General features: G+C 37.9%; 1 protein-coding gene and 1 long non-coding RNA gene across 11 annotated transcripts; one reads left to right on the top strand and one right to left on the bottom strand.

Annotated features, from left to right (window-relative positions):
• Positions 1 to 24,995, top strand: LOC132133050 (PHD finger protein 21A-like). Of its 10 annotated transcripts, none has more exons than XM_059545736.1 (17): positions 1 to 19; positions 6,522 to 6,624; positions 8,268 to 8,300; positions 8,475 to 8,540; positions 11,240 to 11,407; positions 12,336 to 12,590; positions 12,948 to 13,040; positions 14,755 to 15,042; positions 15,201 to 15,299; positions 15,394 to 15,445; positions 15,550 to 15,629; positions 15,738 to 15,798; positions 17,833 to 18,026; positions 19,934 to 20,089; positions 20,528 to 20,603; positions 21,030 to 21,133; positions 22,517 to 24,995. In XM_059545736.1, the coding sequence occupies exons 2-17, from the start codon at positions 6,568 to 6,570 to the stop codon at positions 23,204 to 23,206; spliced, it is 2,472 nt and encodes an 823-aa protein (XP_059401719.1). In that variant the 5' UTR covers positions 1 to 19; positions 6,522 to 6,567; the 3' UTR covers positions 23,207 to 24,995. The 10 variants fall into 10 exon arrangements, with proteins under 10 accessions (XP_059401719.1, XP_059401721.1, XP_059401720.1 ...); XM_059545738.1 differs by lacking the exon at positions 1 to 19 and adding an exon at positions 1,396 to 1,827 and having other exon boundaries at positions 15,397 to 15,445; XM_059545737.1 differs by lacking the exon at positions 1 to 19 and adding an exon at positions 1,397 to 1,827 and having other exon boundaries at positions 12,339 to 12,590.
• LOC132133052 (uncharacterized) lies at positions 6,249 to 27,883 on the bottom strand. The gene is made up of 3 exons (XR_009429127.1): positions 27,839 to 27,883; positions 7,078 to 7,190; positions 6,249 to 6,923 (listed from the first exon to the last, which is right to left on the bottom strand). It is a non-coding gene; the product is annotated as an uncharacterized LOC132133052 (long non-coding RNA).

Below are 27,883 nucleotides of genomic sequence, written 5' to 3'. Positions count from 1 at the left end.
TTAACGGGGCGGCCACATGGTAGGAGCATTCGCTGTACTAAATCTCTTTCTTACTCTGTTAACAGTCATAAAGCGTCGTGGCGGCTGTGCACGTGTGCTCGGTTTGATCAAAGAGCAGCTATGAAACACATTGAACCGTTTGTGACAGCGGCATTTAATTTGACTGGATGTTAGGTTATGGGGGGAGTGAAGTGGAGTCAGGCAGACATGGTGGTCTGGATGGGGGGATGCTGGCGTTTTATCCAGTGAAACATGTTGGACTGAACGTTTAGTTGAATAGATTAGCTACACCTGTGATTTCTGGAGTGTTGACATGGACACGAGTGTACACTTGTATTTACATAGCATAATTGAAAATATGTCGTGGACATGATTATATATTTCAGTGTGAGTCCTGTATAATTATTAATACTTTTGAGGAAGTCATATAGACATTAGATGCATTTGTCTGGATCCTGGTTATACATATAACAATAATGTTTTGTATAAGTGTCAATGATACACAATAATGCATATATTGCATATATATATATATATATATATATATATATATATATATATATATATATATATATATATATATATATATGTATGAGCAAAAGGTTATTTTTCTTTTCTTTTTTTAAATTCATGATCTTTGTTGAGGTTTTTCTTGTCACATGGCAACAAAATGGCTTCTTGGCAGTTGTACTGACTTTGAATTATCAGACAAAATTGTTTACTTTTTAAGATAAATAATTATAAAAGATTAATATAAGTGACTTATAACAGCATATTCAGGAATGTCTGCCTTTTAATGTAAATCTTTACAGTCCTGGGACAGTGTTGTGTTTCTTTTTAACGTAAAGTAAAAAAAACTGAAACTGGAAACACATTAGTCATAGAAAAGGGGAATTCAAGTCATTCTTTAAATCACAAATGTCATAAAAAGGGTGTCTCTTCATTAACCCATAAGCAAGGGCATTTCATAAAAATAAAACGACATATGGTTTTGTAAGTGATTAGTGATTATTAGCGCATATAATATTGTTATTAATAAACAGCTTATAATATTGGTAGATTCGTTAAGCAGCACCTTTCCCTTATTGTATTACAGTCTGGCACTTTTGAATGTATGCATAATAGAACCATTTATAATACTGTATATTTGAATTAAACATTTATTTGGGTTCGTTTATGGTTATATGCATTTATAACCAATATGCTAATAAAAAACGCATTTTGCTGTCTGTGAGTGTATATCCATGAGTTTGAGTGAGTTAGACTGCCACTTCTCTTGTCCAGATGAGTTTCGCCGAGTTTACATCCGGGTTTTTCCCTAGGCAATGGGAGACGCACTACAGCCGTTCCTTAGGCAAAGTGAAATAAATTCGCCGCACCGTCACAAAAAATAGTCCTCTTACCAAACACGTTTTAAGGAAACTCCACGTCCACTTTTACACAAAGCACGCGTACTTTTACTGTAATCACTATGTTTCTGAATCGTTTGGATGGATGTTCGGAGTATTTGTGCTTTTTGACGGCTACTTTTCCTGCCCCCTTCGTCTCCCTCTTCCTGCGCGGATGAATCGTCGGGTTCTGCGGCTGTGGTGAATGAGATTGAAGAAGAGTTCTTGTTTTGTATCTCAGTTTCTCTCTTTTTTACACACACAAATTAAAATTAAACAAACAAAAAATAAGGTCGCTAACCTAGCTAAATTCACCCCAGAGCACCTCTACAGCCATGTGAGGCATCGGATCGGACCGAGATCTCGGAGTGTTTGTAAATATTTATTTAAATAATTTGTGGGGGGAGAGAGGCACTACTGCTCAAGTGAGTAGAGGAGGGTAAGTGCACCTTGGGATCTTTTTTTTTTATTATTGCAACTTTTATGCGCCTCGTTTTTAGACTTTACTCGTTCATGGACTCTTCGCCGCTTTTCCAAATCCTAACCCCGTCGCGATCGGGTAGGTAGAGAAGTCAGGATCCCGATGGTTTTAGAGAAAATTTTCCGCTTATTTCTAGGAGTTGAGACTGTGGTATATTTCTAAGTGCAGCGCGTGAACCGAACGTTCCGCGCGTCTTGTTATTTTGTAACATTTAAACTTCGCTGGATACATTGTTGCCGCAACGGTTGTTTCCAGCTCAGTGGAAACATTGTATCCGATGGCAGCGGGGGGGATAAAAGAGGGTAGAATGAAGATCTTTTGCTCACGCATGGCTTGAATTAGTGGTTGCGGCTCAGTCGAGTCCATCTAACTGTAATTTGTGCTGTTGGCCTGTTAGCTTTAGCAGAGTTAGCCGTAGCACAATATGAAAGCTCCTTGTATCCAGCAGCAGGTTTGTAAAAAGATACACTCCTATTTTGGTAGTTTTTCAACGCTTTTAGTGTCTTGGCTTGTAGTGGGTGGGTGGTAAAGTGATGCTTTTTTAAAGCTCTGCGATTTTGTTATTTGTTTAGAAAGTGTTTTTTTTTTAATGTTGCTTTTTTCTTCTTTTTTTTTTTGGGTTGAAAGAGGCTGAGTTATTGGAGCTGATGTGTTTTAGATTCTTTTAGAGAGTGGAAAAGAAACACAACGCTTTTCCCCTCATATTGTAGTGGTTCAAACATGCATTTGCCCTCTTTTGTTAATCTTTGTGAAAGTATGACTGCGATAAACACTTTGGGCATCATCTTCCGTGTTTCCCTGAGGTTTATAATAGTGGCCTAATCAAAGTGCTGATGAACTTTTCCTGTCATGTGCACATTCCTGATCAGATGTACTGAACTAAATGCCGGTTTCATGTATAGCTCAGGATAATTTGGGGTCAAACTGCACCTTAACTGTCTGTCAGAGTTGGAACATTTTGTAAAGCCTTCTTTGAAATCTAGGTGCTTTTTCAACAGATTTAGAATCAATTTATTTTAGTTTTCAGCTGATTGTTGATGTTTGTCAAACTTCAGTAACATGTTTACCCTTTTGTTTGTTATTGTTATTGATTAACTTTCTATCTGCTTTGTTTTTCTGCTCATATTTTGCTTTCATTATGTGTATATTATTTTGATATTCGCTTGTTTGAGAGACTTTACAATGCGTTTACACTCTCATCTGAGATCTTGAGCTCTTTTTCTTTAGGTTTTGATTTCCTTATCCAGGTAGTTTCACTTTTTTACAGATCTTTTGGGTATTTATGAGTCCATGTACCAGTATACATAATGGATAGATTTCCTTTATGATACTACATTAAAATATACACAGGAGTTTTTTTGTTGTTGATGCAATTCATGAATATCAAGCAGTTATGCAAAACAAAACGTATTGGTTTATGTAACATGACACTGGAAGTATTTCAGTCCTATAACTTCTCTAAATTCTGTTACCTCACCCAGGCCTGGATACTATTTATAAAGGAAAATAATTCACACGACCCTTATTTCGTATTATATTTTTTAGCCATCTTATATCAGTTTGATTACATTTATTCATTCTCAGCACTCAGATGAATCAGTTGTTAACAGTTGGATTAAATAATTTCCATGATTGTCTGTTGATACATTTATAGGTATTTCTTTAAAAAAAAATGCTTCGTTTTTGTGTGGCGTAATAATATTTTATTGTACAATGTACCTGATTCAACTTATTTTCAGTTTGATGTAATTCATATTGCTGTTTTACTTTAAATAGAAAGTACATTATAGATTCAGCAAACTACAGCTAAAAGTTTTATTCTGCAATGTAGATTTGATCTGGGTTGGTTGTACAGTTTTACAAAGAACATTTCAACAGGTCACTAAAAACTTTACAGAGACAAGAAAAGTCCTGTGTTACTGTACTGTTTAGCTTTCCTATTGCAAATAAGAAACTTAATGTGAATTGTAAACTCAAATGTAAATATATATCGTTAAAAAATATTTAATATGCAGTAGGGCTGCGATCGTTAATGCGCATCTCATCAGTAAAGCCGGTTCTCTAATCAGCGGTAAATTCCCTCAGGTGCGTGATTTCACATAGAGCAGCTGTTACTACACAGAGCCGTTGTTAACTGAGAAGATGCTCAAATAAACGTTGAAATGAACGTGGATTTGCGCATCTTCTCAGGAGCAGCCCTAATATGCAGGGTTTTAAGACACCTGTTTTAAGATGTTCAAATGCTTTCTAAAAGCCAGTCAGAATCATGATTCAACATAAATCTCTGTTATGGCATCCGTGATAGAATACTTAGCTAATTAATTCACTTTCACTGGCTGATGATATTATTATTATTATTTACTTTAATACTTGCATTACTATATAATAATAATTAGGGGTGTGGGCACATAGTCGAATTGTGATTTTTATTTGAAAAATAAAAACACTAATGGAAATTTAACTAAATGTGTGGAGCATGTTAACAAGTTGATTGTATTTGATCACAGAATGTCAACTTTCACCCAAGCATATGGATATTATTGTTTTTCTCAACATTAACATGTGAAACAATATAAACACAATTAACTTAGGCCGACTCGAGTGTATGTACGTTCTGTACAGTAATTGGCATGGTGTGCTTTACTTTTCCCATTTGCTCTTGTTGAGCTTGAATGCTTGTGTTATATATATAGATATGTTTTTTTTGTCTACACACATTTCCAACTAAAAGAATACCTTGAGATATAATGTAACATTGTTGTGTATAATGCCTAATCATAAGCTTTCTCCTTAAATGTAATTAAAATAATATATATATTTTTTTATGAGCTTAAATATTCAAAAACAATATTTTTGAAAAATGGCCATCCTCAATAATTATGAGACTTTCTGTAAATTCTTACAGAGACTTGGTATAGGTTTTGGATTTTTTTAATTTATTATTATTATGATTATTTTGAGGGTGGTATTGTTTATGTATTGTATTGTTTTCTGGTAGTTAGTAGTAGAGATGCTTAACCACTTAGCCATCGCAGCCTTTGGTCTTAAGTGTCAATTTTTCGAAATTGAGATTCATACATCATATGAAGTCTGAATAAATAAGCTTTCTATTGATGTTAGGTTTATTCGAATCTGACAATATTTGGCGAAGATCCAGAATCTGAGGGAGCAAAAATATCAAAATATTGAGAAAATCGACATTGTAGTTGTCCAAATGAATTCTTAGCAATGCATATTATGTATCAAAAATTAAGTTTTGATATATTTACAGTAGGAAATGTACAAAATATCTTCATGGAACATGATCTTTACTTAATAGCCTAATGATTTTTGGCATAAAAGAAAAATCGATTATTTTGACCCAAACAATGTTTTTTTGGCTATTTCTAAAAATATACCCCAGCTACTTAAGACTGGTTTTGTAATCCAGGGTCACATATTAGTGTTCAAGAATTGTTATCATTTCATATATTATAAATATGGACAGTATGCTTTTAAAATGAAAAAAATGTACATAATCAACTTAGGTTTTCATAATCATTCTTAACTTTTGCGGGCACCCGAGCTGACACAGTTCTCTTCTTAAAGTCCAATTGATCCTAATATTTAGTTGTGTGTGTTATAAAAGACTTTATTTGATCAACGACTGGCAGAGTGACTCATACACTTTGATTTGAGAGGATGCCGTTTCCTGTATATTGAAGGCTGAAGGTCCTGAGATACCCGTCTGCCGTGTGGTCATGACAGATGTCATCGCTGGCGAGTACAGGCTTCGCTTAATATCTCAGAACTCCATTTGGAAGAACTGCACAAAAGACAAATCCGATGCTTGGGTTTCAGAGAAGATATTTTTAGGTCCGCGAAGATGCTGGGAGATGAGTAGGGATGCAGGACTTTTTTGTCGTGGGGTTCATAGACGGAATGAGCAATTAGAAGCCCGCTGAATGCTGCGCTTGCAGTGTTGCCCTTTTTTACACAGACTGTATAAAAGAGAGAGAGGGAATTGGAGTGTCTCTCCCACATCTAATAGTGTGTGTGTGTGTTTCATCTTGTGAAGGGAGTTGGAGAGAGTGCGTGAACACCAGTTTTAGTGCCAGCTGGTAAGTCCTCTAATAGCCTCTGTTATAATTGTCCTCTTGGCACAGGGCCGCACACCAAAATCAATGAGAGTGAATGAATGTCTGTAACACTGCCTCCGTTTCACTCACTGTTACACTAAGCATCAAGGTTGTTTCGATTTGTCCGTCGGGCAAACAGTCTTGCCCATCTTCTCGATTGTCACAAATTTTTATCCTCCACCAACTTTAGTTTTCCCAGAAAATTGCTTTTCAAAAAAATCATCTATTGAGAATTTTTTTTTCCTCGTAGTCCTGTTTGTCCAAAATACTTTTTTGAACTTAAACAAGAGGTTCTTGCAGTGTTGAGTTGCAGAATGTGAACTGAATAAAGCGTGTCTGTTTACTTCCACCTGAGACATCATGAATCACGCCTCGATTTACATTTTTTCTCTCAAACCCGATTAGATACCGACTTGTGTTCCCCCTTCGTGGTGGTATTGGATTAAGTCAACCGCCGAGCATCTTGCAAAATAAAGCTTAAATACATAAAATAGAAAAAAAGTCTGCAAAACCTCTCTTGTTTGATTTCTCTAGACAGGCTGAAAGTTTCCTGGGACACTCTTTCTGGTGAACTGGATCAATGATGGAATTGCAAACATTACAGGAGGCCCTGAAAGTGGAAATACAAGTCCATCAGGTAGGAGCTCTTTTGCAAATGAGCCTCTAATCAGTTAAATCACGTGGGGAAAACTATTCTGTAGTGTCAATGTATTTTCAGTACTTGAACTAAAATCACAATCCGATGCCAGAAAGCATCGCAGTTGCTGTATAAACGGGTTGTTTTAAAGCAGACGTTTTATAGAGGATTCGAATGATTTCAGGATCAGGTCTCTAGGTCCTCCATTGCACTTAGTGATAAATGAAGATATGTTTCTCTTCTTGTCCCTCGCAGTCAGAGGCGGCGTGTCCCAGCAGGCAGAAAATTAGTCGAGCTGTCTGAGTGGGGTAAGAGAAAGACAAAAAGAGAGAGAGGGAGGGAGGGAAGGAGAGAAAGGAAGAGGAGGAGAATCAGGGTCATACTGGGCAGATAAAGAGTAAGCCATTACTTCAATTTTAAGAAATCATCTCAAGCAGGTGTTCTTTTACATACTGCAAGGTCTGGTTTTGTCTTCATATGGCTTGGAATATTTGACAGGCAGGTGGAAGTGGGATTTCTGCAGCTGAAACGGTTGATTGTGGTCCCGCATGACTCACTGTTGCCTACTGGTGGACAGCAGAAACTTTGAAGAATTTATTATTATTATAAATTTAAAGAAAAGTGTGTCTCTCAGTTTTTGATGTGTGAGTGTGTAATTAGAAAGAACTGTAGATGTACCTTGAAGAAAAGAAAAAAAACTGAGAAAAACTGTATGTCCGGGTAGAAAATTACTGGTGCTGTTTTTTTAGTTAAGTTTACTTTAACCCAAAAACACAATGCAGTGCTTCAAAATATGGGTAAAGCACCTATACAGAATACAGATTTCAAACTTTTTATCAAATTAATTTGTACATTTTTGGTGAAATGAATGGAATTTTAAAATGAAGTATTTTAAAATAGTTATATTTATGCCTTTAGCAGATGCTTTTGTCCAAATATATAAAATCCAGGGGGAAAAAGCATACCAATAAATAATCATGAATTATTAAATGCTTAATTTATTATTTTCAATATTACATTATTAAAAATTGTAAAAGGGGCCCAACTAATAATGATTGTAACTTTTACATCTCATACTGTTTCACTACATCTTCTGTCTGGTTTATGAATGTGAATAAAATTCTTTCTCTCTGTTATATTGCCTATGTCGGACATTTGTATTACCTGATGTTATAAATGCTAATTTCAGTTAATAGCAGATGTCCTGAAATATAATTAGGGGAAGAACTAATTTTACATCTCATTTCTTCTTGCTTGCCAACTTTGTGGCACAGCTTACACCACTCTCCCCCGTCTTTTTCACTTCTTTAATATATCTGTCGCTCAAAGATTGATGTTACCCCAGGTGAATCAACTCATCAACTGAAATGAACCATTTTCATATAAATTACACTTGTTCATTGCAAATGTAAAATGTTTGTTCCAAATGAGCACATTAAACCGTTGGTAGCTGGAGGACAGTTACAGAAAGCCGTTGGCAGGCTGCCTGCTGCTCCGTCTGCTATTGTTTGAATGTGAAGCAGGTGTAATGTGCTGCAGTTCCACGTGTGGCCTGTAGATGGCACACCATGTCTGGAACTCCCTCCAAAACTGATGGCAGAAGAATTAACTGCAAATTCTTGTCTTCTTTTCTGTTGCCATAGAAACTTGTTGCCCAAATGAAGCAGGATCCACAGGTAAATACTCTTCAGAAATAATCCTCTAGTTTGTTTGAGAGCTTTAAGGTGATTGCCGTCTGAGTATTATATTTTCTATGCTAATAAGGCAGCTTGGTGGTGTGTATGAATATTTTATTAATGGTATTATATTGTTTTTAAAAATAAGTGATTTTTATGCTTTGCTCTTCATAGAACGCAGATCTGAAGAAACAACTTCACGAGCTCCAAGCGAAAATCACAGCTCTGAGTGAGAAACAGGTAAGAGCTTGTGATGTCATTCACTGCTTCGGGTGCTGAAGTCAATGTTTCTGAACAGTGAAACACATGAATTAAATACTTGTTTGCCTACAAATATGTGTCAGTGAGCAAAGGTTGATTGCATCATTTGTGGGGTTGTTTTGTGATGTTGAAACCAGTGCTGTTTTAGTATTGTTTTTGTATTTTTTACTTTTTTTTTTATATATTTCCATTTTCCATTTCATGTTTGTACTATATTATGTATATAAAAATGCCCACAAATACATGTAAAATGTATGTAATATAAATCACACACACACACATGTAAATGTTTCTTAAATATATACATGTATGAAAGTGTAAATGTACATATACACAGTACACACAAACATTTATTTTGGATGCAATTTAATTGATTTGACAGCCCTACTTTTTAAACATTATTATTTGTTTAATATATTCTCTTTTCAGTTTTAGTTTGGTTTTACTGTTTATTTATTTCCAGCTAGTGATTTTAATGCATCTACTGTTCAAATCCACTTAGTTTTTTTTATCTAATATTTCTATTTTATTTCAGATTTTTATTTATGTTCCTTCCAAAATGCTTTTAATAGATTTAGTAAAGGATAATAACCCTAGTTGAAGCAGATTTTATTTTTCAAGCAACACCACATCCCTGTGTCCAGGTCAGTTTGTGTTTAATGAAGCGTTTTTTGATTTGGTCTTATTGATTTTCTGAAGTGGATGTTGGATCTTGTGGGAATTTGAGTTTTTAATGACCGAATGATAGCAGAAATAAGCAAAGACTGATACGTTTAATTGTTTTGCGGTTGAGAAAAGAGCAGCCAGCAGGACAGGCGTCTGTGCATTTAACAACTGTGGCAGAAGAGTGCTACATGCAGCAGTGTACAGTATGCGCATGCGTTTGATGTGTGTGTTGGGGCTTCTCTCGTCTCCTGCTGGGAGTCGGAAACAGATTCTCAGAGAGTTTGAGAGATTGCACTTATTCAGTCGCTTCTTGAAACGTCTGGATTTGTAGCACAGCTGTTTTGGGGCAATGTTTCCCTTCCAGTTAGAGAATTGTCCCAGTTTACTGACTCGCAGATCGCTGGCTTAGCTTTGAGCTTTTATCCTGAGAAGCAGAGAAAGAATAGATCACTATAAGTACAGATGATCTGATTTTTTTTAAACTCTACTCAAATGTGGAGGGCAAATATTGTATGTGTGTGTAGCCTTAGTCAATCCAGACGAGGATTAGAGCACAAGATGATGAAACTGTCCAGTGAATGCTGATTCAGTTCTCTCACGAAACCTGTCAAGAATCTGTCTAGCTCACCGTTCACCTTATAATGTGTATACATAATATTATGTTATAATTTAATAAAAATATACATATCCTAACAACTTAAATTGCCTTGTATAAATGTTTGATTTAAAAGTTTTAATTCAGTCTCAGACTTTTGGAGCCGTAATTTAGTTTATTTAGTTTATGCTAAAAAAAAGTCGCAGTGTTATTATAGTTAACTAAAACTGAAACTAACTTAAATGAAATATAAAAATATTAAATAAAATACAAAAACCTTTTTGTTGCCAAAGGAAAACTACAAAAGCACAAAAAAAATAACTAAACCTAAAATAAACAGAGAATATAAAAACAAAACGGTCTCAAAATATTAATTAAAAAAAACTACATTATATCTTTAATATTCATTTAAAATAAGTTAACTATTATCATTTGTTGCATAGTGACGTTATTTTTATGAATTTTAAAAAGTGTCACAATTCAATAAAAATAACGTCACTATGCAACAAATGATAATAGTTCTTAAAATCCATCTATATTTGTATTTTTGTTTTCTATTTGAATTTGGAATAAAATATGACCTTCATGTTATCATAAGATTAATTTGATTTTTCCATAAGAAACCATACGTTTGTCTGTGTGTATTGTATCAGGTCGAAAGGTTGATGCTTCCTCAGATTCTTTTTCGATCCTGTCGGTTCCATTCATGTGAATTCTGTATAACTCTTTCCGCATCATGAATTTATATTTATGTGATTTTGAGCCTCGATGTGAGGCCCACAGCTGGCACGGAGGTCTGCTGCGTATGTAAACTTTCTGCTTGTGAGTCTAAAGCTGCTACCATGTGATTGATCCCCCGCTTAAAGAGAAAAATAGATTTGTCAAAATTCATTTTGAGGAAGAGACTTTCATTTGATGTTGTGCTTAGCGCAAGAGCTTTGTTGAGGAATGTGTGTGTGGTTGCACTCTCAGAGGTGCGCTTTGGCTCCAGAGGACTCTGAGGCAGCAGAGTGTGTGAGATGAATTTCAATCACGTTTTTTTCTGCGTGTATGTGTGTGTGTGTGGCGCTCAGTGGGACTTTTTAAAAGCATTTCCAGTGTTGTTAAGATGGTCTCGTACCTGAAGGGTCTTTTAAGACTGACTGAATAAAAACCATGGCTTAGCTTCACATCCAGAACAAAGAAAACCAGGGAATTTGGTGACTAATGATCTATTATCAGAAACTGCTGCGACCAGATATAAACTCAATATTGAAAAGACAAGATGAGAGGGGAGGTCTTTCCATTTTTATTTCTTGGAAAAAGTGCATATGTGTATGTTCAGTACCATTTGTTTCTCTGTAATCACCATTTCCTCAAAATCAAAATGTGACAGGGTATGGATGTATAATTTCCCAGTAATTTCTCGCTTTCTCAGAAAAAAGTGGTGGAGCAGTTGAGGAAGGAGTTGCTGGTGAAACAGGAGCCTGACTTGAAGCTGCAGATGCTCCCAGCGACTACAGATGGAAAAACGGTGCTACTGACGCCCGCCTGTCCCCCTTCACAGCTAACCACAGGGCCTCCACACAACCAGGGGGCGCTACAGGTACCACTTCACTCCCCGAACACCTCACAGTTTGTAGACAAAATGTGTAGAACAGCGTTATACTCCGAGGTGAATTCCAGTGTAATGTTTAACAGTGTTAAGACATGAATTCGATTCCTCTAGTGTAGCGAAAAATGAGCCAAATAGCTAGTTTATTGAAAAACTATTTCCCAGACTCTTTTGCAGTGCTTTGTTCTAAAAGCACACTCCGTAATTGCAAACACACAAATCTTTGTCCCTGAAATAAGCTTTGCGCTTGTGAAAAATAAGGGCAGAGTGTAAAAAATTTATTTTACATGGCCAATAATGTACGACCTCAAACAGCCTCTCTGTTTTTAATTTCTTTTTGTGTGATGAGGGAAGACCATCTAAAGTGAATGTTACTATTTAACATAGTATTTACTATTTTTCATAGTATTTATTAACTGTTGACCTATTAATAGAATTAAAATCCACACAAAGTGGCGTTTGCAACCATTTTTTTATGTGTGATGTGGCATGTTTCTAAGAGAAACTGAATATTCAACATGAAAAAATCATGGAGTAGGAAGTTCATTTGATTAATATTATTTTGACATTTCTGTAATGTAGTGCATTTCTAAGATAAACTATTCAAAAACAAAAAATAATGTGGTTGGACTATTTTTTATCGAGCCAAAGCTGCAATGTGACTGTTAAATCAGTGGCTCAATAGGTGATTGGTTAACATTCTCTAATAGTACTTGCTCTCTAGCTAATATCAATGGAATGAAAAGTCATGTCAAGTTATTATATTTGATGAAAGGCAAGGACAGACCATTTTTTCTCTCACATGTACTGATAATTTGTACACATTAACAGCAGAAAAATGTAGTGAATAGGACTTTAACATCTTTTGTGTCTCATCTTCATTCACTGCTTCCCTCAACCAACCTACCTCCTCGACTAGAAGACTCTCACCATGACGCCGGTCATAACTGCAAAGACTCTACCTCTCGTGCTGAAAGCTGCCACCTCCACCATGCCTGCTTCCATGGCAACACAACGCCCTACAGTCGCCATGGTCACTGCCATCAGCAACCCCCCGAGACCCGGCACCAATTCCGACTCCCAGAGCACACCAATCAACCTTCAGGTGGCCAGCAAGCTACCCAATCAGGATACAGATGCGGGCCCACGGATTGTGTCCAAGAATGTTATTGTCGTGAGTGTGAATAGCTGCTAAAAATTCTTCCTCTTCACTTAGTGTTTCCATATAGCTTAAATATAACAATTTTAAATTGAGGTAGAAATGCAAGTCTGTGTTTTTGCATAAATTGCTGTAGACTTGTCATAGTCAGACCCACTTTGCTTTAATGTGTTTAGAACAGGATGTTTATGTCTCCAGTTAGTATGAAATGACTTCCTTTCTGACAGTAATGGTGTGCTTGGCAGGGGTGTGTGGTGACATTCTTCTGTGATGTAACCATATAGGGGATAGTTGCTTCTAAAAGCAAACGGTTTTGTGAATTTCTTTCATGTTACCTGCTGAGTGCCCAATAAATGGCTGGTTTTGTCACAGGTGCAGGCCACCACCACCTCTGCCCAGCCTATCAAAGTTCCCCAGTTTGTCCCTCCTCCTAGATTGACGCCTCGACCCACCTATCAGCCACAGGTGCGTCTCTGTTAGATCTGCCCCCCCTCCCCTTCTGTATGTTCCACACTGACGTCACCAGAGCGACACACAACCTAGTTTCGGAGGCCTTGTCTATAAAGCCTTTGTTTACAGAGACATTCTGATTCAAGATATTTTTATACTTCTCACCGAGTTTTTAATATGGGAACTACAATTGCTTGAACAGAGTCACCCAAACTTCAAGATATCACTCTTCCACATCTAGAAACCCAAATTCAGTTTTCTTCCACCAAATTATAATGATGCTCACCTTCTTCACAGCACTGTCTGTTGCTGTGATACTGTCTGCTCACTTTTTTTCTCTTTGCTTTAGGGTGCTTACACACTAGATGTTATGCTCTGTTGATTTCATTTAGGATATTGTGTGTAAAAAAAAAAAAAAAAAAAAAAAAACAGGTTTGTGAAATTTGCGCTCAGTCATTCAGCCTAAAGAAAAAGTATAATTTTTATGCTGCACTCTGACTTAGGCATCTGTTGACCAGTGAAAATTCTATTTCAAAGGCCCGCTTCTGTCCATACTCTCAAAATGCATTTCTATCTGTTAAAAATGCTCCATCTCAGCTTTATTTAGCGAGTTAGCTCCCTTAGCACTGTGTCTATACTGGAATGGCTTGATGGCTTGAGTCTTCTACACTGAAAGTGTCAAAGCTGCATGACTTGTTCAACAGTTGTATAAACATTTGGGTGAATAACTCAGCAGAGGTCCATTGGTATGAAAATTGGTATATTATTACAGTATGTACGTTGCTTATGCCTGGTATAGACACGGTGTTTGAGAGTAAGACTGTGTTGCTGTTTGTTCCTTTGTAACAATGCTTTTGCGTCAGTTGCAGCTTTTTATTTCTGCTTTTGTTTTGTAATTTTGATATTTGCTTTGGCTGAACCTATCATTAACCCCCCCACCTTAAAGACTGTCAGTACATCACCTATTAACCTCAAAAAGCTACATAATGCTACAGTGAGCTCCGATGAATCCACCTGAACCCATCATTTACTTACTCTCATGTTGTTCCAAACCTGTATGACTTAATTTTTTCTGTGCAATACATAAGAGTATAGAGAGGATTTTTCCCAAAAGGCACCGTTTTCAAAAAGTGTATACAAAAAAATGTTAGAGAGGTCCAGTGTTGTATTGATGCACTGACTTATTATACAGACAAATTCAGTTGAAACATTCTTCAAAATGTATTCTTTTGTGTTCTGCAGAAGAAAATCATACAGGTTTGGAATGACGTAAGTGTGAGTAAATGATGACCAAATTCGGGGGTGAACTATGATTTTAAGACAAGGGCGGAAATATCTGGCCCTCAAAGTCTACTGTTCTGCAGAGCTTAGGTCCAATCAAGGTTTTTCACTCTTTAGGATTACTAGAAAGTTACAGGCAGGTGAGTTTGATCAGGATTGAAGCTAAACTCTGCAGGGAAAGTGGAAACTGAAACCAGAGTTGCCCACTCCTGCTCCTGGTTTGTTTTGGTGTTCCTATATTAAGCTCTGCACACATTTTTATCCACTTTTAAACTAGTCACTGAGGGGTGAACCAGAGCTCAGTGTTGGCATTACTTATGGCTGAGGTTGCCACTTAACACAAAACAGCATGGATGTTAGGGGCATGGCAACAGAGTGGCTTTCTTGGTCGATTGGTATGGCAAGCCAGGGTCTGCTTGTGACCCAACCCTATTCCACCATTGCACAGGTTCGACCAAAACCCCCCACACCCATCAATGTGCCCATCGCTCCAGCTCCTCCTCCCATGGTGGCGGCTCCTCTAATCCAGCGGCCCCTGATGCTCACCACCAAGCTGACGTCATCTCTTCCTGCCTCTGCCGGGCCCATTCATCAGGTGCACATCATGAATGGACAACAGTGTGCCACCATTGACAAGACTACGACTGCAGTCACGAGTGGCACCACGCAAGTCACAGGCATTGTCATCAGTCCTGCTCAGACACTTCAGATCAGCAACCTTAACTCAGACTTGAAGGTGTGAGCACCCATTTATATTACCTTGATTGTTTGCCTCAGACATAAGACCTTTTTTTTTTTTATCTGACAGGAGAGGTTTTAGCTGTTGTTCTTGCTCTAAGAATCAAACATTCAGCTGACTTTCGTGCTTTCCTTGTTTGTTATTCTCTACATCAGACTGTGAAACCACTGGGGGGACCAGTACATGTGGTCTCGAGTACACCACCCTCATCCTCTCCTCCTCCAGCTAAAATCAAACGTGAGGAGAGCCCACAGGTACTGTGCACCTTCACAGAGTTAACAAAACCATCATGTCTGAATTTTTTTTTCTGAATCCTAAACAATAAATTGTTACATTTTCTTCCTTCAGAAGCTTGCCTTTATGGTGTCTCTTGGGTTGGTGACATATGACCATCTTGAAGGTAAGTCCCACTGGTGTCAGTGGTGCTCGTGAGGGTTTCCACTGAATTAAAGTAATAAGGATGTTTTGTAACCAGATGTGCATGGGATGTCCTTTTTTCTCCAGAGATTCAGAGCAGAAGACAAGAACGTAAGAGGAGAACAACAGCCAACCCAGTGTACAGTGGAGCAGTGTTTGAACCTGAGGTACAGACAAATGTTCTGTAGTTCTCTCCTCCTTCTGGTCTGATTTTGAGAGCTTTGATTGTACTTCCAACTCAGCTCTAACATTCTGATTTCTCTCATACATCTCAGAGGAAAAAGAGTGCTGTCACTTACTTGAACACTCCACTGCATCAAGGCACCCGGAAGAGAGGTCTGTACCTGCCTGTCTTTAGTTGCTTAAGTTGATGTATAGTGGCCCTGCTGCTTCTATGTACCACCTAACAGACACCTAATAATAGACACCTCTCGGCTTTCTCTTGCAATTCTGCTTTGTGTCTTTGCTAGAGTTTGATCTCTCTGCAGACCTACAGTGTTTCAATAGACCTAAAAAGTGGCCTATAGTGGTTGAGGAACTGCTCCCCCAGTTTGTATAGTTTTCAGTGATGGAGAATTTGGCTTGTTTTGGACTTGTTAGCAATTGACTTGAGACACCAAAATCAGAGACTTGTGAACAATTTTAGTAGCCTTATAGGGAGAAATATATCCTCTTATTGTTGCTTCACCTCAGATTTGAGGTTTGCTATTGAATTCCAGAGCAGTGCTTCAATATAATGAATTTAGCTATATTTGGCCTTTTAAAGACTTGACTTGTTCTACACCATAAAGATTTAAAGAGTTAGTTCATCGAAAAATGAAAATTATGTCATTAATGACTCACCCTCATGTTGTTCCAAACCCGTAAGACCTCCGTTCATCTTTGGAACACAGTTTAAGATATTTTAGATTTAGTCCAAGAGCTTTCTGTCCCTCCATTGAAAGTGTGTGTACAGTATACTGTCCATGGTTAGAAAGGTAATAAAAACATCATCAAAGTATTCCATGTGACATCAGAGGGTCATTTACAATTTTTTGAAGCATTGAAAATACACTTTGGTCCAAAAATAGCAAAAACTACGACTTTATTCAGCATTGTCTTCTCTTCCGGGTCTGTTGTGAGCGATTTCAAAACACTGCAGTTTAGTGATATCCAGTTCGCGAACGAATCACTCGATGTAACCGGATCTTCTTGACCCAGTTCACCAAATCGAACTGAATTGTTTGAAATGGTTCACGTCTCCAATATGCATTAATCCACAAATTACTTAAGCTGTTAACTTTTTTATTGTGGCTGACACTCCCTCTGTGTTAAAACATACCAATATCCTGGAGTAATTCATGTACTCAAACAGTACACTGACTGAAATGCTGTGGAGAGAGAACTGAAGATGAACACCGAGCCGAGCCAGATAATGAACAATAGACTGACTCGTTCACGAGTCAAGAACCGTTTCTGTCAGACGCGTCCGATTCGAGAACAGAGGAGCTGATGATACTGCGCATGTGTGATTCAGTTTCTTAAGTTTGGCTTTGAACAACTTGACTTGCTCTTCACCCCAAAGTTTTGGGGATTGACTTGAGCTTGGCCTTGAAAGACTTGCTATGAACTCCACCTCGAAGACTTGAGGGTTGACTTGTGGACGGTTGCATAAACTGTTTTAGACAAAAATATTTTTTTCTGCAATTCAATTGCATAAAAACTTAAATTGATCTAATTTGAATCTGAAAAGTAAGAATGAAAGCCACTTGGTTAACTGCTAGTTGGTCAAACTAGTTCTTAAGACAGTCTTAAAGTGGTGACTGTGTATGCAATTGGCCTTTGGGCTTTTATTCTTGAAAGATCTGACTTGGATTCTACTTATAGACTTGAGCACTGGCTTGAGTTGGTAAGAGTCTGTTGGTTCTCTGCTATTTTGATGGCTTTAGATGTTATGTTTATATTGTTTTGCCTGTTTTAGAGTGATGCATTGCTTGTTCATGTAGGAGCCACCTGCATAGAAATGTATTGGGATTTCAGTTTAGACTTTCTTTGTTCAGCTCTTTTCCACTCTTTTTCTTTAGCCATTTCTATTGCTCATTGCTTTTCAAATTCCCTGCATGCTGCTGTGGTCGTCTGTTGCACTAACTGCTTTTTGTGACCCTCCCTTCCATTTCTCCTTCGCTCTCTTCCTCCTTTCTTTTGTTTCCATGCTAGCCAATGAGGATCCCCTCTCTAAGGTATGTTGCAACCAGAAAATGCCATTATTTTATTTCATCTTTGTTTTTTTTCTTTCTTTTCCCCTTTTCCTCCTCCTCCATTTTTTCTGTTCCTTTTGGTTTTGTTCTTTTTTGTTTGTTTTTCTTTTCTTGTCTGTCTCATTTCACTCAGGTCGCCCTCCCAAATACAGCACCACCACAACCACCACCAGCAGCACAGCGGTGCCGGAGCTGGGCTGCAACCCCCTGCTCTCCCCCACCAGCAGCCTTCCCGTCTCCCCAGCCCCTGGGCGGCCTGACATGGGGGGCTTTCCCCTCTCTGTCCACCCTCATTCTGTCCCCCAGCCCAACCCCAGCTCCGGGGATGTAAGTAGCCACCTGCCAAGTCTGGGCGACCATGTTGTTGAAAGCCCCCACAATTATTATTATTCTAGTAGAGTTCTGTACATCACAGGCTGCCCCTACCCCTCAAAACCCTTCACTGCATTCATCCTGTACACCTCAAAGTGTACCGGAGCAAGTTAACCCCCGTTAATGTCCCGCATCCACCCTGGAAAGAGAAAGACTGACCTACCAGCACTGTCATTCATGTATTTATTTGTTGTATTTGTTGAAATGGAGCCAGCAGCCTTACAAAGTGAACAGTCTTTCTCTACTTCCCACACAAATATCAGGCCTGAAGTAATTATAGTATAGTGTTTAAAAAAATCCTTAAACCATATCTTAGCATTTAAGCCAAAATACCCATTACTCATAATCACATGATACATTTTCAATAGTGATTCATTTCCAGGTATCCCAATAATAGTAGAAGTAATAAAACTACTAGGGCTGTCACTTTTTATTCGATATTCGAATATGCATTCGAACATGACGTGAAATATCAGAATATCGAACTATAAATAAAATATCCGGTTTTTAAAATGCCATGTGTAGCGCATTTTTTACAGTCTATGATTAGACCGTTAGTTTTTTTATTTTACTCTTTGCCATCTTATCCAGTAGAGGGCACTGTAGACGTATTGTAGCGTAGGCCCATGACCAAATCAAGCGAATAATAGCTAGTAGCCAGGCAGGCACGTCTGTGCGCTCCGAAGGTGTTCTCCACCGTGGGGAACATTGTAAATAAAAAGAGAGCCGCACTTAATCCAGATCAAGTTGATAAACTGGTGTTTCTTGAAAACAATATTAAGAAATGAATTAGGCTAGGCTATATGCCTTACTCTGTTTAAGTAGTCACGTTATTGTTTGTGCCTGTTCTGAATCGTTTTTTCTTTTCTTTTTTCATTTAGCCTAATGTTGTGGGATATGCATAGTGGCACTTCATATAAATTGATATTCTAAGTTGATAACCTGCTGTTTCAAACATTAAGTAAAAAAAATAATAATCCAGATAGTCCTGTTTATGACTCACTGTTAAAGATTTGTGATTGAATCTCAATTAGTGGCCCTTCACATATCGCGTCTTTTGCGCGCTCATGTTCGTTATTTCCAATGTAGGCGCGCTCATAATGGAAGCGACTCGGTCGCGACGCGCACGCGGTGCGACGTGCTAGTTTTTTCCAGGCGTGTCTGCACCACATCGAGTTAAAAACATCTCAACTTTTCAGAAAGCCGCAAGCGCACCGCCGGTCATGTGACAAGAATTAACCAATCAGCTTCATCCTTTCCCGTAACAACGTTGAAAGCTCAGCCAAGATGAAGGAACAGCAGACCATAGCTATATATGGATTGCCATTTTGAAATAAATTTAGTAGCAGAGCTTCTGCAAGCAATTTTCAGTTCTGCAAATACATTTATCCTTTGCAGAAATTTCCGCGTCTTCATGGAGAGCAGGTCATGGTTGCTTAGCAACAGCAGACGCCTCAGGAGTGCAACTGCCCGAGTGCTTTGGAGAAAGAGAAAGCAGCGCGCCTAGCGTTTTCTACACGTTTTTAGGCGCGATATGTGATGGGCCCCTTAGGCTACGTTTTTTTTTTTTTTTATGTGCGGGGGGTGGGGGGTTTAACATAGATATTTGAATATATTCTAATACATTGTATGATATTCGATATCCGTTCGAATTAGATTTTTCTCAAAAGTGACAGGCCTAAAAACTACTAGTTAAATATCCAGTTCCCTGTCTAAGTGAAGAATCCAGTCACCAGTGTGCCACTAGACAAATACCTCCAATCAGCAGTCAGTGCCTCTCCTTCCCGCCTTTCCCGCTGTCATTTGATTGGTCCGGAACAGAAGGGGGCGGTGGTACTGACACCTGCCGTTCTTCCTGACAGGGAGACATCCATGAGGATTTCTGCACTGTGTGCAGACGCAGTGGACAGTTGCTCATGTGTGACACATGTTCGCGCGTCTACCATCTCGACTGCTTGGACCCACCCCTCAAAAACATTCCCAAAGGCATGTGGATCTGTCCTAAATGTCAAGACCAGGTAAATAATAGCAGCACAATGAGCCCTTGGCTACTCCTTTCCCAGGCCAGTCAGTGATGTCTCCTTTTAACTGGAATTCAGTTCTTTAAAGCACACACGCTTTTATATAATTAGAAATGGAAGACTGACTGAGAGATCAAAACTTCCCTATCCTTGCCAAAAATGTACAAAAAAAGTGTACATTTTTCTCCCCTTACACAAAATGAGTTTCTTCAGGCATGAAGGCTGTTTCGTCCTTTGTAAGCTCTCACATGGTTCGGTATTGATTGTGCCTTTTTTCCACTCATCATGTAAGTGTAATACAGCATCAAGCACTCCCATTGAAGTTATGTTGTTCATCACTGTTGCCATATACAATTGATCTCAGTTTCTTTCATGGCTTCCCAGAGGTCAAATGAGCACAGCACTGGTCTGTTATTGAGAGAATTTCTTTTACAGATTCTGAAGAAGGAAGAGGCCATTCCATGGCCAGGAACCCTAGCAATCGTCCATTCCTACATTGCTTACAAAGAAGGTAGAGATATTTAGATTTTTAACTGTAGAATTTTGTACCCTAATTTTACAGTTTAACTCTAAAAAATTAAGTTCTTTATTATTAAGGTCACATTTTAGAATAAGGAACACATATTTACTATTAACTGAGAGTTAACCCTGAACAAACTCCTAATTTGCTGCTTATTAATATAAATATTTAGTAAGGTTGTTGTTAAGTTTAGATATAAAAGTGGATTAAGGCATCTATGATATGGTCATCCAGAATAAGGCATTAATATGTGCTTTATATGTACTAATAAACAGCCAAAATGCTAGTAATATACATGCTAATAAGCAACTAATCGATAGCCGAAATTTGGACCTTAAAATAAAGTGTTTACCATTATTTATAACCAAATGCATACATCTATGTTATAGCCAACAGTGTTTTGTCCCTGTCCAACAGCAAAAGAAGAAGAGAAGCAGAAGTTAATGAAATGGAGTGCCGAACTAAAGGTGGAACGAGAGCAACTAGAACAGAGAGTGAAACAGCTCAGCAATTCTATAACAGTGAGTTATTTATTTATTTTTACTATTATTTGCACTTTTATTAATAAACCACATAAATCATAATAATGTACCTTTAATTGCCTACATAGCCTAATAAAAGCTCACAAAAAAGGCTTGCCACAGTGCACCAGCAAATATAATAATTATAAATTTTTATATTCATAATTTGAACATAATTAGCGGAACAAAGCAAGTACACTGCATTAATGTTTTAATAATTTGTTGATACACTAGTGTTTTCTGTTTTTGGTTTAAGAGATGAAGTCGGCAATACTGACTTGTCATCACCAGAGTATGCACCTGTATGCATGTTTCATACGGATTAGATAATCTGAGAATATTTGTTTTCTATTTGAATTGGTTCATTTAAAAGTTTCATGTCTGTAATAAGGCAAGAATTCACAGAGTTTCGAAGTGACGTGCTCAAGTTCACAGAGTCCTAGACGGCAAAAAATGTGCATCCTGTTTGCTTTAATTATTTTACAAAAGCACAACTTTCGTTGTTATTCTGAGTGCACACGAATAAAAGTAGAGTCTTTACAGATACGAAAGATGCATTACTCTTATCTGTATAACCAAAAATGAAAACGTATTTGAAGAGTAAATGATCGCAGCATCGCTTCCATCTGTCATGCAGTAGCCCAAGCGCGCTGTTCAGCTTCCAGACTGCAGCTTCCAGAACACATGAACAGTGAACCTTTTTCTTGGCTAACATTAGATTGAGTTGCTATGTAAAGCTGCTACTACATACATATTTCTGATGATGATGAAGTCATAATTGAGGTCAATGAATATTAGGTGAGCTTAGCCTATGTCTTGCCCTATGGTAATATATTACCACATAGGCCAGCCGTTAACATTTTGTCCGTCACAGACAATTTCATTTTCTTTTCTGCAGCTAAAAAACATTTTGGTCTACCAAGTCTCTTTTTGTCGACTATTAGGGGGCAACCCTACTGCCAATACATAAGCCAATATAATGCTATGAGTATTTAAGACATACTGCTGCTGCACAAATAGCATATAAAATAACCCACAGCAGATCTATACAGACGGAGCTGGGGAAGGTGGACCGTTTCAGAGGAACTCTGAAAGCGCGCTGCAATGCTCAAGCTAATGCTAATCAGCCATTTAAATGTAAAACACCAAGCTCATTGGCTGCATATGCAACATGAACCAATCAGGTTTTGACAAGTCGTTTAATGCTAAAAATATCTTAATTTACGTTTAAGGACCCATCAGTCTGCGCCATCTAGAGTTTCACAACCAAACTTGGTATTTCTTCTTTTCTGTTTAATGACTGTTGGTTGTATTCCTAATGTTAGTGTAATTTTTGAACAAGTTGTGTTTGTTATATAATGCTGTATTCCTTTTATTTAACAGGAATGCATGGAGACCAAGAACAGCATACTTGCCCGTCAGAAGGAGATGCAGGCCTCTCTGGACAAGGTAAAACACCTGGTCCGCCTCATCCAGAGCTTTAACTTGACTCAGCCCATGGAGACAGACATCCTACAGGATTCTAAACAGGACTGCACAGAGTTAGGGAGCATCAAAGACTCAAAGGATGCTACACAAGTGTGTGTGCAGGAGAGTCCCACCGAGCCTAGTGTGCAAGTACCAGTCACCGTAGCAGTTCCCGAAGTGAAGGCAGAGCCAGAGGTGGGCGAAATGGCAGAGCCAGCGGCCGCAGTCACACCTGAGGCTGCTTCAGGTGAATCAGGTGTAAGTGTCCCTGAAGTTCCCAAAACCACAGTTGGCGTGGAGATGATATATTCAGCAAAAATGGCGGAGCCTGTGGAATCACCTCAGGCCAGGGATGTAAAGACTAATGGAGGAACGGACTGTGTTTGTACCATCTTGAACCAAGAAGAAGAGAAGAGTGCGGTCGATGATGCAGACTCTGAGAACATCCCTCCCAATGACAGCAGTTGTGTAGAGGATGCTGGAAAGATGGAAGTAGAGCTACAGGAAGATGGAAGTCATGGCGTGAACACCAACAACGGCAAAACCTCAGAACCTTCTCAGCAGGCTTTGCCAGCTCCTCTAAGCATCATGGATAACCCCAAATAGTTCTCAGTCTCACACTAAACACACTTACATCACCAAAACATTTAAACAGATTTCCTATTGCACCTTGGACTGGTGCACAAAGTTGCCAATCTATACGTATATATATATTATACATATATATTATCTATATCCAAATAAATGTTTCTGGGTTTTTTTTCTTTCATTTCCCTTTACTTTCTTTTTTTTAATGGTAAAACTGTGTCAACAGTACTTCTACATCCAAGACAAAGTAGTCTTGTTTCTTGTAGACTAATAGAGCCCAATCTTGTGGGTGAAAAGAGTGATTTACGAAAGAGATGTCATGCCAATTATTAGATGAAAAAACTAAAATAGTAGTTTAATAACATTAATAATAATTATTAATATTATAATGATGATGGTGATAAAGATGATGGATGATTGATCAGATCAGACCAGTGTGTGCCTCCAACATGGGGTTTGTTTCATAGGTTGTCTTCTCCTCGAGAGGAAAAAGGCAGGGCAGAGGTGTCCAAAGACTGCATGACTAAGCCCACACCCTGTGCATCTCCAGCCAGAGTGGACCGGCAATACCAAAAGCTTCTCTTTCCAAACATGACAAAAAAAATCGACCCATCAGTATTTGCCAGTGACATGGCAGAGGTTTAGAATCCTGTTGTTGGCATGGGTTAGACTAAATCAGGACTGCTTATAGCAACCCCTCCACTCTACATCTTGTCTGCATTTCCCAGTTACCTGTAGAAGTATCCCGTCTCCATGTCATCTCAGGCTAATCAGCGGTAGAGCGCATGGCAAAGCCTCTCAAGATCTTTTGACAAAGGGCTGGAAGAGGAAGCTACACCAGAAGTCACATCTCGGTAACTGCAACAAATCATGCGTGATAGATTAGTCTTGAATAATTGTGTTGGTTCTGTGTATTGAATGAGTCTCGTTCTAAAGTTAGTGTGTGTGTAACTCAATGCTGTTTGTGGATTTTTTCCCCCCTGCGTTTTTAAGAAAACATATTCAGGTCTTCCTAGTCTTCGATGAATAATAAGTGCTTTTCTGTTTCATGAACCAGTCATTTGTTATCAATGGTGTTTAAAATTGGCATGGATTATGCAAGCAGCTTTCTCAATCTCGAGAGATGCACATTGCATAAAGAGTGTCTGTTTTTATTTGAATTCCGAACTGCCAAATACTATTATTTTATTTTTTACTGAAAATAATGGAAATCTTACCGTGTGTTTAGTCAAGAATATATTGGACTAGTCCCATCCCTATTTTTCCAAAATCTTTTATTTGTCTTTGAAAAAACAATAATGACTGTCACAATTTGCTGTCTTAAACTCGAGGGTTTGATGTATGAGCCAAATTGAGTAATAAGGAAACCGAAACAGAAAACCCTTCATTTAAAGCACAAGCGTTATTGCAGATAACTTGAGCAATCGCACTAAAAACCTCTAAAGAGACTTTCTGAGCTAAATTTTGAAAAGCGCTTAAATCTTATCCTTTGGTTTTTACGCTTGCCCACATAACATCCTGTAAAAAGGAAAACAACAGCCAGTTGCTTACATACAAAGTAGGAAGCTCTGTTTATGACAGTCTTGTGCTGGTTTTTGCTGGCTTCTATTTGTGCTGCATAGTATCTTAACCTGTCCCAGGTAACATCTTAAGTCTTAATTGTCTTAAGAGTAATGCACAGCTGGCACCTTTTGTTACGTTAATGTCAGGCCATTCCAAAAAAGCATATCCCTTTTAGCTTTGTAATGACAGCCACAGCTAGGATTGAACAATTTACGCATATCAAATTCCACATATCCGTTTAGGAATCTCTTTTAAGAGCTTATTTTGACTATTGGGGATTTTAAAAGGATGATGCTTTGCTCATTCTGGCTGTTTAAACATGAGAGATAACCTACAACAATATGGATTCTGTTTTTGGGATGATGTTTATGGTTTTGTTTTGTTTTTTTAAATTATGTATTTATCTTGATTAGTCAGGATTACATGGCTTTAAAACCCAATTTGTAATTCTTAGTGGATGGGGTCTTGGTTATATCAACAATGTGCTGCAATTTCTCAAAAAAAATGTACATACTTATGCTTAATACATTCCCATAATGCTCTGTTACCCTTTGAGCCAGGACTGGGTAATAATGGATAAACATTCATATCATGGCAACCATTATTGTGGCATAACATACCGACATGAATTTTAAAGGCCTTCCAGAAGTCACCATTGTATGTCTAGAGAATATTTAATATTTATTCTACTTTTAATCCTTCCTGTACAGGTGCCCAGAGTGCCTTCAACCTTTTACATACTGAATTTAATTTCATAAACTGGTCATATTTCCCGCTCTCTCTTTAAAACATCACTCAGTTAACTTTGATTGGAAGCACATTTGTTGTAATTTCATTTGGTTAAAGTGAAATGGTTGTAGTGATGTGCTTGTGTTGGTCTAGTCCTGTCTGTATTTACTAAATCTAGTTATCTGCTGTGAAGTTAAAGAGCCCCTTAAGAGTAGGCTATATTTTAAGGAGGCAAGGAGTTGCCTTGAGTTTTTTACACTCTGAACAAAAGTATATCTTAGTCATTGCACAAAATTGGTCTGTGAAAAGGAAAAAAGGAGTTGTTCATTATAATGTGTTTTAAATTAATTAATTGGTTTATCAGAGCACTCTGTGCCAGCAAAATATTAATTGTGTGATAACTGTGGCGAAAAGAATTTTTTTTGATTGACATTCATTGGGGAAAAAATAAGTTCTGGAAGTTTAGGAAGTCATGGTTTCCTGTCTTTATGCACTTTTTATAGGAATGTCCTAAGTATTACTTTTTTCCCTCAAAACACTTAAGTGTCTGCTCATTTTAAGTTCTTGTTTAGTGTGTTATTCGGGACATTTTTTTTCGTGTAACACAAAACAGGACTGTTCAGGCCAGTGACTACTACTTAATGTCATACGTAACACTCTGCTCTTAAAAGACTTGCACCCTTTCTTATTCGCTTCATTTCCTTCATCTCTCCTTCAGTCACTGAGTTAGCGTACTGAACTTGTACCTGAATCAGGTATTTAGATTTCGGCCTCGACTATTAGCCAGGCTGACCTGATCAAAGAAAACTTGCAATCTGATTGGATAGACTCGACCCCGAAGAACACCAACCTGTCCAATCAGTTTAACAAAAAGCATGCCGCCTTATGCAAATTTTTTTATATAAGTTTTGTCAGACTTTTTTAATATGCATTTAGTTTCGAGTTTATTTTGTAAAGATTTTTATGTAAACTTTGTGTCACTTTCCTTTTTACATGTCTGGCGAAGATGATGCCAAAACAAAACAGTATACATATGTACATCTCTTAAAATCACTTGCAGTGTTTTTGTTGTTGTTGTTTTTATTTAAATTATGAACAATATACACTTTCACAATGGCATCTGTAGAAAATAGAAAATTCATGTACAGTTACAGAAGGGAATTATTTGCTGGCCACAATTCTGGGCTCTTGAAAGATGGAAATGTGGCGTTTCTGCTGTGTATGACTCTCATGGACCGTTATTTTCCATTCAAGTCTGCCTTTGATAGCACACCATGCTGAATGTTATTGTTATCTTGGGGCGCTGGGTTGGGGATGGGGGGGGGGGTTACCGGTGGTTGTGAGAAGATTTTTATGGTCTTACATGGCTTATCTTGCAGAGTGCATGTAACCTTGTGGGTGGGGTCTTTAGAAGAAAGGGGGGGGGGGGGGGCTTCTGAAAGCCACGCATTCAAATTCTTAAGTCAGTATACCCAAAGAGACTGCAAACATTTTGCTGTTAGGAAGCCTTTTTATATGCATTCGAGATACATATCATTGAACTTTTTTCCCCGTCATGATTGATTTCTTCTCTAGCTTACGGCTCTGACGTGTGGGAAACGCTTTCCGCCAGCTTTCTAAGTTATCTGTATGGCTTTGCAATTTTGGTTTTAGAACTTTTAAAAAGCGAACGTTTGCAGTGTACATTTTATGCATAAAACAAAAAAAAATTCAGACCCATTCCAGCTGTTCATCCTGTCACCTTGATCTTAGTGTGTAGATCATCCATATTCATTATGGTACGTTATAATTCCAGTGACAATGAAATCATTGTAGTTTCAATGTAGTTTCTGTTCACTTTTCATACTATTTACTTAGTCATGATTGTGGCCTTCTTGTACTGTTGATGCATTTCATTTGTCTTTGTGACTTTTCCTGGTGTTGTGCACTGTCTGTGAGTGAGTGTGTTTGTTTGAGTGTGTGTGTGTGTGTGTGTGTGTGTGTGTGTGTGTGTGTGTGTGTGAGCGTTACCTCATATACAGTCAGCTGTCTAATTGGAAAACATTTCCGTTTACGCGTGCAAAAAAGAAAAATTTAAAACAAAAAAAAATCTTCCACTTGATGAAACACAACAGGATACATTGTAGCGACATGAGTTATTGGAAAAAAAAAAGTTCACCTGGTGTGCTGAACTTAGTGTAAATGGTTTATTACACAATATGAATATTTGTAAAATTGTTTGTATTTTTTCATAATGATTTTAAAAAGGAGTGTGTTTATTTTTTGACTTTTTTTCTGTTATTTTTCTGACTATTATTCTGGTATTTTTTTCTCCTTGTTTGTTCACCTGACATTGTGAGTGAGTCAGTTGGTTCTTACCTCTCCTGTATTGAGCCTAAGATGAGTCCTTTGTATGCAGTGTTT

This window comes from Carassius carassius, chromosome 50, assembly GCF_963082965.1.
Source record: "Carassius carassius chromosome 50, fCarCar2.1, whole genome shotgun sequence".
Classification (NCBI taxonomy): Eukaryota; Metazoa; Chordata; class Actinopteri; order Cypriniformes; family Cyprinidae; genus Carassius; species Carassius carassius.
This window is presented reverse-complemented; position numbering and strand designations above follow the sequence as displayed.

Bases quoted from the DNA above. Each gene is read 5' to 3' on its own strand.
- LOC132133050 (XM_059545736.1), top strand. From the start codon at position 6,568: ATGATGGAATTGCAAACATTACAGGAGGCCCTGAAAGTGGAAATACAA. The intron at 18,027-19,933 runs GTAAGTAGCCAC...TCTTCCTGACAG, and splicing joins CCAACCCCAGCTCCGGGGAT to GGAGACATCCATGAGGATTT. The intron at 20,604-21,029 runs GTAGAGATATTT...CCTGTCCAACAG, and splicing joins CTACATTGCTTACAAAGAAG to CAAAAGAAGAAGAGAAGCAG.